Consider the following 9,550-nt stretch of genomic DNA (forward strand, 5'->3'; position numbering starts at 1 on the left):
TAACGACTGGTAACTTTTCGACTGCCTTTTCCAAGAATTTAAGATCTATTTCAAAATTGTGAAGATATTCTGATCCTTTTCCTTTAATTGGTAACAATAAATTCTTATCGTTGAATAATACTAGGGAAAGGAATATTAAAGGATTTTCAATAAAATAAGAATGTAAATCACCACCAGACAAAAGTTTAGCAAAATCAAAAATATTTTTAATAAAATTATTATCGTTTCTAAAATTGGTTGCTAAATGCTTTGTACTAATAATTATGTTTAAATGTTCCGAATTAAAATTATTATAATCAAAACATTGTGTACCTATTTGATTTAGAACTACGTTAAGAGGAATGTAATATTTATTTTTTATACAATGCTTAGTAAATGAATTCAAAAAATGACCAATCTGATTTTTCTTCAATAAATCATACAATTCTGAAATGCCAGTCGTGTTAATAATTCGTCGAATTAAATAAACCACATCATTTACTTCTTTTGAGCAAAACATGCCAAATTTACACAATTCATTCAGTACAAAATCTCTAAGTTCATCTTCTATACAAGTGCTGTTTTCACATAATAAATCTACCATTTCTTTACTGATTTCGTAACTTTTAAATAATTCTTTTAAGACAGCTTTTTGGTCAATGGTTAGATTTTCTAATTCACAGTCTATGTCTTGATTCTCAGAAAAACTCAAATCAATCCACAATTTCAATAAACTTTTGTTGTTATTTTTTAATAAAAACTCCCACATTATTTCCTTTTCTAGATAAGGTTTTAATTGAAAATCTATAAATAAAAAGGAATATTTCAGGATATTATAATAATTTACAAAAGTTCAATATAAGGCATTCAAAATTGAAAAAAGTTCTTAGTAGAATAGTTAAATATAATTAAATTAATAACTGATCACTTAACATTATTGTAATTTCAATGCATTAGAATATTGGATTAATTATACTCAATTAAATAAAATCTACCAATCGCTGCACAGTGTACAGTATTAACAGATATTACTAAAAAAATTAAGCTTACCAAAAGTCGAAAAGAAGAGTTTTGTACCAACTTTACACTTCCACTTATGATCTTTTTTGTTAATTTCTGAAAATGTTGCTGTATAATTTTCATCCCGACTAAGAATATTGCTTTTGTTTTCAATTGCTTTCAGTAAATTCCATGTCACAATGAAATTTTCAGGCATTTTACTTATTTTACACAAATGATCACCAATATAGTTTCTCAGATCCTTTTTGTCAGTTTCCACAAAGATCTGGGTCATTTCCAAAACTGGATCTAATTTCATATTGTTTAAAATATGAGAAGCCCTGAATATTTGTTTCCTATTAAGAAGCTCATGTACCCACAAATTAACCTACGAATAGAGCAGAAGATATTTGTGGCTGGAGTTCGGAAAACGAGCACCATCAAAGGTTTCAAATTTTTACCACACAATCCTTTACTGACTAAATGATAATACCTAATAGGATTTTTGAAGAGTCAAACCGAAAGGGGTAATAATGCATCAACAGGGGCTGCAGTTTAATAGGTATATGTATAAGTTGAATGTCTGTATACAACAAAATAAATTGTTCAATGGTTACAGTTCTCACCCGGTAAGGGGAAACTGTTACACATCTTAAACTAACATATCCTATTTAACATAACACAAACCAACCTAATTCATACTAGGTTGTTAGGGTAGATAATGGTTACCTCCTTCTCCCTCTTTGTTTTTTTTTAAACGAGTATACAGTTCCTAGAGAACATTATCTTGTAAAAGATTGAAGCTAATCTAAGGGTTCTGTTTCCCAAAAACGTATTTTTAAGCTACCATTACAGAAAAAAGAAATTTTTACAACTTCCGCTTTAAATTGTCAAAAATCTGATCCATAAAGGAGTGTCTAGTAAAAGTTTTAAATCAATCAGGTGTTCCTTTTCAAAACTTCAGTCATATTTGCCTCTTATTCAATTATACAATTGAAAAATTACTTACTTCTTGATTAAAAACTGTCTGCGCCTTTTCATAAGCTGTATGATTCCGTGTAGCCAAAAACTTAATTGCCAGTTGAACATGAACCCCTTTAACAGCAGCCTCCCTGACAACTTCTCGGTCTCCCATTTCACACCAGCCACTCCAAACTCTTTGTTCTTCTTTCGTGGTTCCAGAAGGAAAAGGAACATCCTAAAGAACAAACAGTCAAAAAAATGAATTAATGAATGTAGAAAACATACCTTGCATACAAAAATATGTTTTATTGACATTATTGTCTGCACTTGTAGCAAAAGCCTGTTTCTTTAAAATGATTCATTTTTGATTAAAACTACTCTTTAAAACTGTTATGTCAACATGATAAGAACACTTTTATCGAACAGTCGTGACCAAAGATCATGTTTTTGTTTGAATTCAAATAATTTTCATTATAATATGCCGTTTAACATAATATGGAAACAAAAGTAGGTTATTGTTGGCCTTGTTATTGTTGGCTATTGTCATAGATAGCTATTGTTTACATCTTGTTATTCTTCTGATCATAGATAAACCTTTAATACGCTTTTAATAATTCTAATGTTCGGATCTTTGTGATCATAGATGCCCTGTGAGAGTAGTCGACTGAGCAATGACAGAGGAAGGGTCAGAAAATTTGCATATAAAATAATATTTCCATTTTTTCTCCCTAATCATTCGTGTAGATATAACTACCCTTTATACCCACTTTATCTGTCGAACCTACTAGCAATTTATAATAAGCACTTAAACTAACAGCACACATCATCCTATATATATCAACTAATCTTCATAAGTAATAATATCAGATAATACAATTTATTTTTGACTTGTACTGGTTTTTTCCCCTGTCCCCGGCAATTTTTATTGCTCCACTATGACGTAGTGTCAGCCATCATTCTTTTCTAATTGTTGGAGTTGTCGGCCATCATTCTTTTCTAATTGTTGGAGTTGTCGGCCATCATTCTTTTTCAATTGTTGTTGCATTGTTACTGATGTCGGCCATTATGGTTTTTTAATAGATGTATAGTAATGAATGATTAAAATTTAAAGAAATTGTTTGTAAATAGGTATGCAATACATCGTACACTGTACAAGAAATTGTTGATACTAACTTTCATTAACGTAATACTGCTTTGCCCTGTGCCGACAGCACTCATATTTTTGTTTATATATAATATTGTATTGATCAATTGTATTTTAGTCTTAGTCTTAACTTAACGTAACTTAGCCTAATCATAATAAATAATTAATGTACTGACTAGTTGATTTATGTATACTGATCGCTTAACATTTATACTGTTCATTTAGGATTTTTATACTGACCATTTGGTAATAAAATATTGACTGAAAATTGATTTATATACATATACTGACCGAAAATGGGTTTAAGTACTGACTATTTAATTTGTCTGTTTAAGAACCAATTAGCAGGTTGAAAGTACATTTCGTTTCGATAACGGTAAAAACAAGCTTAAATTTCATATGTAAAATAACATTCTTGTGTTTTGCTTTACTCACTATACCTTTAAAAAATCATGCATTTTACATTCTTTCTTACTCTTATATGTTTAACAAACTTCGGAATTGGACAAATAACAGTTCCTAACCAATTTCATTTTCCCTATGGAGATCCTGTAATTCCTTTCATTGGAGTAAGTTATAAATTTTTGTTTATTTATACTGACTTTTACTTTTTAACTATAAATTTTAGCTTTTTGTGGCGATTGCATTTCCAGTTGAGATTAATAACGTGGATTTATTTTTTTCGGTTAATTTAGAAGCCAATTACAATTTACCATCAAATCAAACTAATTTCACGTATCCACCCACCGTTTCTAATAGGAATTTTCCTACTATTTCGAGATTAGGCGTGTACAGGGCGTTAGAATTCAAATTAGAAGGGTACGTAAAAAAAAGTGTGTATATTTATGTACACGCAGTATTAGTTATATTCTTTATTTATTTAGATTATACGTATTTGTATTTATTTCAACAATGTTGTCGATTAAAATTGGCAGTCGCGTGAATTAATTGCGTGGTGCGCACGCAACTTCCGTTGCACGCTAAAAACTCTCAACCCGCCAAAAAAAGTATAATTACTTTATAAATTTTACATTTGTTTCAAAATGTAACTTTTATAAATTTTTATAGGCATGGATATCCAGGTCGGGAATGCCTTTTAAGAATGATTTGTGAATGTGCTGAGAAAAATTTAGACGGAAATGGAATTTTGGGTGATTTAATAAATATAATTTTGAGGTGAATACATACAATATTTATAATAATCACATTCCAAAATAGCCGTGGGTATTTGATTATCATTTTCAATGTATTATTTTCAGGCCTTCTTACAGTTTGAAAGAAAATGGTTCATCAGTATATGACGAAGCTGAAAATTATGGAAAATCTAACGAACACTGTGAAATATATCAAGACTTATGCCCATTTAGTATTTTAAAATTAATTACATGGTCTGATATGTAGTGTAGTCTATTTATGATCAATAAATGTAGCAGCCTGTGCATNTATTAGTGTTGTTTAACACAAAATTTTTAGTATTCAGTTTGACTTAAAGAAATGGGAATGTAAATCAGGTACTGAATTTTTATTAATTAATTGGGTAACTTTAAATAACTCAATTTTAAATTTTTGTCCAACGAAATGCACATTATAGTACAAACTTTTGTTATAGCTGTTTGATTTATGCTGATGTTATTGGTAAACATCGACCATTAAACATAAAGTGTTCGCTGTCTTCATTTTCCAGAAGTCATAACTCATACTGCCCAAAATCCTTTTTCTCATATTTGTTTTAATAGATTCATTAAACATTTATTATTTTAATAATTCACAAATAGATTCTTTTTTTATTAATCATTCATGCAGCGTCTGTGTGTGAGCGTTTGACGTGTTCTAGAGGACAAAATACGAATCAGTTTTTATATCCCTTTTTCCACACTGTATCCCTTAAATAAGTTAATTGATTCTCTGCCAACATGTCTTCGATAAGATCAGAAAATCCAAGCTCACTTGCTATTCGATATCTGGTATGAACCGATGACAATTTTCGCAATATATCTTTCATATTCTTCGCCATAGTTGCCGTTATGCTCGCCGATGAGAGGAACTTTCTCGAAACGTCATTAACAAGGGTGTCTGTTAATACAAGCGAAGTTAGGAAACTGTCGAAATAGTTTTGCTTATTCTGCACGACAAATTGTTCATATAACGCGGACGCCCAATCAGGCTGATATTTATACGCCTCTGCAAGAATTAGAGATTGTGGAAACCTGATGATAAAGAAATATGTTTAAAAATTTTACCTTATTCAAATCCAGGATGAGGTGAGGTCAGGTCTAAGCCAGGCAAGCAACACATACCACAAGTGCACAACTATAGTACAGTAACCAATCACTTTTACGCAAACATTTAGCCCTTCCCTCTCTCCCAATTTAGTAAAACTTCGCAAATTATATTAAGCAAAGATAAGATGGAATGACACTTTATAAGACATGAAGGGCTAGTTACAGACATGTTAGAAGCAGTAACATAAGAAAAAAAGGCAGAGGTAGACCCTAGATCTAAATTAAATTAGTGTCACAAATACGTAGGGGTGTGGGATATTCTAGTATTAGGAAAGAGGGAAGATTAGTTCAGGACAGGAAAGAGTGAAGGTGTGCGTTCAACCAATCCCATGTTGATGTGTTAAAAACAGAGATTGTTAAAATATGAAAATGTAACACTAATTGTGGAACTTTACACATAGATAGGTACATCTACTTCATATAGCAACAGAAGTATGTCTACTACGTGTTTTTATTATGCATGATTAAAGACACTCGATAGTGTGAACTAAAAAAATGCAACAGTTATTTAAATTATCAACAAATGTTATATTTAATATGTGACAAAAATCACTAATACTTACACTAATAAATATAAAAGGTAGTAATGAAATATAACATTTTAGCAAAGAATTCAGAACTGTTTCTTTCTGAAGATTTTTTATCAACTAAGTACCTACCTACCTAAATGAAGGGGAAGTACCAAATATTTCGAGGATTTTTATAACCGAAATTTGGTTTGTTCACGGCATACGATAGATTATCATAATCAATATGATGTTCACATTGCGAGGGGTTTTAATTATGCGATTATCACACTATTGATGGTCTACTGTTTTTTAAACTCTCTCTCTCTCTTCTTTGAAAACTTTCTCACCCATGTTTATTATGTATAAATATGGCAATAACCCAAGGCAAACAAAATAGTAAAAGTGAAATAAAAAGAATCCTACCTTAGATGTAAAGTAATTAGAGTGCCTATTTGGGAGTTGTTTAGGTTGAGAAGACAGTTACAGGATGCGTTCGTCCCCAGTCCTTTTAGAATTGAGAGCTGGAGGGCTACAAGTTCTGCTTGTTTCGCGGACTGCATAGCCTTCATCAGTTTCTCACCTTGTAAATGGTATTCAGCAGCATGGATGTAATTTTGCATCGCCTGTAATAATCCCAAATAGCAAAGTTAAAAATATCGTGTAACGAAATGAATTACTGAAATTCGTAAAATATTTTCAATTCAAAGATAAATATGTACATAGCATTTCTTTACCTTGTTTAAAGTAATTTTCGTTCCATCCGAATTACTCAAAAGGACAAACATTTCATTATCAGGATTAAGACCGTTGTTTTGCATTTCCAACCTGGAAATAGCAATCAGATTTTTGATCAGGCTCTGGGCTTCTTCTTCCCATATCTGAGCGATTTCGGAATATAATGTAAAATGTAACGCCACCATTCTGTACAATTCCCTGTTTTCGGGACAGTATTTTTTCAAATACTCCAGCAAAGCTATTTTGAGACCGTTGTCCTTTCTATTTCCTTTTCTTAATAAAAATTCGAAATGATCATTTTCTTTTAATATTTGGAAAATATAGCTCATTTCAGTGTATCTTCCCACGCCAGTTAGGAGTCTCACAATTAATTTCCAACTTTTAATTTCGAGGAGCATTGAGATGATCTTTTTACTTTTTCTTAAAATCACTGAAATGCCTTCCATGTTACAATCTGCCGTGAAACAGTCGTGTGATCGTATCAAGAGTTCTATAATCATTTGGAATTCGCTGATTTTAAACTCGCCACCGTCGATATTCTGGGCTTTATATAATGCACTAGCATAAGAATATAATTTTGCACCTAACGTTGACGAGGTATTTTCTGGTAAAAATTGTAGTATAAGTGGGAAGTCCCTATCCAAGTCTAAGTCCCACAAGACTGTCCCTTCAATTTTTGCTTTAGTAAAGGTATCGATCGCTGTAATCACTTCTTCACATACAAAATCAGCTACCTAATTAAAATTACGAGTTTATACTAAATTTTTTATAATTCGTTAATAAGATAGTACATATTGAAAAAACTCTTACTTTTTCTTTAGACCATTTCCAGACAACGATAAAATCATGTATAACTTGTAATTTGTTTCTGCAGTCTTCTTTTAAGCTTGCTTTGAGAAGTTCGATAGGTTGTTTACATTCTAATACTTGTTGGTATCTTCTATCAATGTTCACACTTATTCTAAAGGTGAGAAATACTTTCTGAGCCAAATCAAAACCATATTTCACCCTTTCTGATAGGATTTCGAGTATCTTCACTGTATCATTACCAGGAATTTCAAAGTCTTCCATGTTCATTGTAGAACTGAACCATCCTACAAATTAAAAAAACACATTTAAATAAGAAAAATGTTAAACCTCCCATCATACCTGTTCCAATGTTCGAAAGTTGAAAAGACTTGTATGATCCCGTTCCACGTTGACTGAATTTCCTCAGGTGGGCTGCTTTATTAACCAAAAGTCTTTGTTCTACATTAAGTTGGGAAGGAAGTAATAGGCCTTCGGCCAATTGTACACAGAGTGTCAATATTGTTAAATCTTCATGTTTGTGTCCAAACATCTTAGATAATTTCAAAACTTCAGTAAACCTTACAGAGTTCAACAAAGATTCTATAATCGTGTCAATATAATTTTTGTCAGCTTGTGTAAGAGTTAGCAACTCGTCTTCAGGAATAGAAATATTAGAAAGCTCTTGCTGTATGTGAGAATAAAGGAATGATTGAGATTCAGAAAAGAAAGGAAACTGGAAGTCATAATTTTTTAAATGTAAAACAGTGATCCACATTTTCTTCTCAATATCACTAATGTTACCCAAATTATTTGATTTAGCCCACTCTAGGGCAACTTTCAAGATTTTATATTTCTCAGTTTGGCTCTCCACTTTTGCGCAACATTTTTCTAAAGCTTTAAGCACTTTATCTTTTTGTCTTACATTAGCGAATTCTTTCAAACTGCAGCTCCAAAAATCATCATGTTGATGTTTTTTTTCAAATTCATCTTCCCATTTTTGGAGTATAACATGATCAAAAGTAATACCTTCGATACAGCCAATTTCAAAAGCGACTTTATAAAACTTTTTATTTATAAGTTCGTCTATGTAATTTTGAATCGAAGTAGTTCTTGTTTCCTGCCAAAACAAATCAGTAAAACTCGGTCTAATATTGCATTTGTTTTTAGATATACTGTTCAGCATATTTAATGTTTTCTCTATAGAATCCAAAGAGATAGGCAGATATTCTGATACGTTAAATTTGATTAAGAGTTTCAAAAGTTGCGTTTGCTGGTATGATGATTTTAAAATATAATCAAAAGTAGCTGCTAAAAGTGATACAGCCACACTTTCAATCCATTGTCTGTTGTCAATGTAGGATAAATCGCGATCTATATCCATTTCAATATAACTGTTTTTTAAAGTTTTTAGTTTTAATTTAAAAGATTCTAATTTCTCGTTAATAAAAGTTTCACTGAAATCATTTTTTGCACAATTGACAAGCACCTCGAGGAATGCCGTTAATGGATTTTCCTGTTAATTAAAACAAATAAAAGATTTTATTTGTAAATTAAAATAACTTATGAACTTACTGGTAAAAATATTTGAAAACTCTCCAAAAGTGTTAAAAAATAATTATTTTGCTGCACTTTAACGAGAATATTTTGTACCAATTTGGAATCATAAACAACGTCTTCAGCTGAAGTAAATTTTACATCTAAGTTGCTGCTCACTGATAACCACGTTAGCCAATTAGTTAAAACAGAGTCCGGCTGAAAATACAATTCATCATTTTTCTTTTAAAACAATGTTTACTGTATTGCATAAAGTATTTTGATAATTGATAAACAATGAAGGCTGCGTTTAGTACACTAATAACTTGATATATGATTAATTATTAAATTTTTTATATTTTAATAGTGAATATCATTTGTTCATGTTTTATCACTAGTGTTAATTGTAAGCACAATTACGTTTTGTAAACTATATGAATTATAGTAAAAAGGGTTTTAAAAAAACTGTATATTTTTTAATAAAATTATTCCTAGTTTTAAAATAAAGACTATACTTTATTTAAGTCCATTTTATATTTTAATGACATGATCTGTGACTAACAACTTGTTTTGAAGAAATTTTATTTTTTGAATAATATTACGACTCACCTCGTAAC

General features: G+C 30.7%; 3 protein-coding genes across 4 annotated transcripts in view; 1 reads left to right on the forward strand and 2 right to left on the reverse strand.

Moving 5' to 3' along the window:
- Nucleotides 1–2,478, reverse strand: part of LOC112904435 — a 10,664-nt gene extending 8,186 nt beyond the window's left edge. Inside the window, exons 1-4 of the mRNA XM_025974466.1 lie at nucleotides 2,227–2,478; nucleotides 1,988–2,176; nucleotides 1,030–1,366; nucleotides 727–783 (exon numbers count right to left, since the gene is read on the reverse strand). Of these exons, the coding sequence (XP_025830251.1) occupies nucleotides 727–783; nucleotides 1,030–1,366; nucleotides 1,988–2,176; nucleotides 2,227–2,256 (613 nt within the window). The 5' untranslated portion in view covers nucleotides 2,257–2,478. The remainder of the gene's footprint in view (nucleotides 1–726; nucleotides 784–1,029; nucleotides 1,367–1,987; nucleotides 2,177–2,226) is intronic.
- Nucleotides 2,479–2,565: 87 nt separating this feature from the next.
- LOC108733465 lies at nucleotides 2,566–4,506 on the forward strand. 2 transcript variants are annotated; one of them, XM_025974540.1, is made up of 4 exons: nucleotides 3,040–3,654; nucleotides 3,714–3,904; nucleotides 4,154–4,261; nucleotides 4,345–4,506. In XM_025974540.1, the coding sequence occupies exons 1-4, from the start codon at nucleotides 3,538–3,540 to the stop codon at nucleotides 4,484–4,486; spliced, it is 558 nt and encodes a 185-aa protein (XP_025830325.1). In that variant the 5' UTR covers nucleotides 3,040–3,537; the 3' UTR covers nucleotides 4,487–4,506. The 2 variants fall into 2 exon arrangements, with proteins under 2 accessions (XP_025830326.1, XP_025830325.1); XM_025974541.1 differs by lacking the exons at nucleotides 3,040–3,654; nucleotides 3,714–3,904 and adding an exon at nucleotides 2,566–2,626.
- Nucleotides 4,507–5,172: 666 nt separating this feature from the next.
- On the reverse strand, nucleotides 5,173–8,875 carry LOC108733472 (spatacsin). The gene is made up of 5 exons (XM_018464648.2): nucleotides 7,761–8,875; nucleotides 7,422–7,705; nucleotides 6,611–7,345; nucleotides 6,300–6,499; nucleotides 5,173–5,266 (listed from the first exon to the last, which is right to left on the reverse strand). The coding sequence occupies exons 1-5, from the start codon at nucleotides 8,779–8,781 to the stop codon at nucleotides 5,257–5,259; spliced, it is 2,250 nt and encodes a 749-aa protein (XP_018320150.1). The 5' UTR covers nucleotides 8,782–8,875; the 3' UTR covers nucleotides 5,173–5,256.
- Nucleotides 8,876–9,550: the final 675 nt, after the last annotated feature.

The sequence above is a fragment of the Agrilus planipennis genome, unplaced genomic scaffold (genome assembly GCF_000699045.2).
Source record: "Agrilus planipennis isolate EAB-ADULT unplaced genomic scaffold, Apla_2.0 scaffold44, whole genome shotgun sequence".
NCBI lineage: Eukaryota > Metazoa > Arthropoda > Insecta > Coleoptera > Buprestidae > Agrilus > Agrilus planipennis.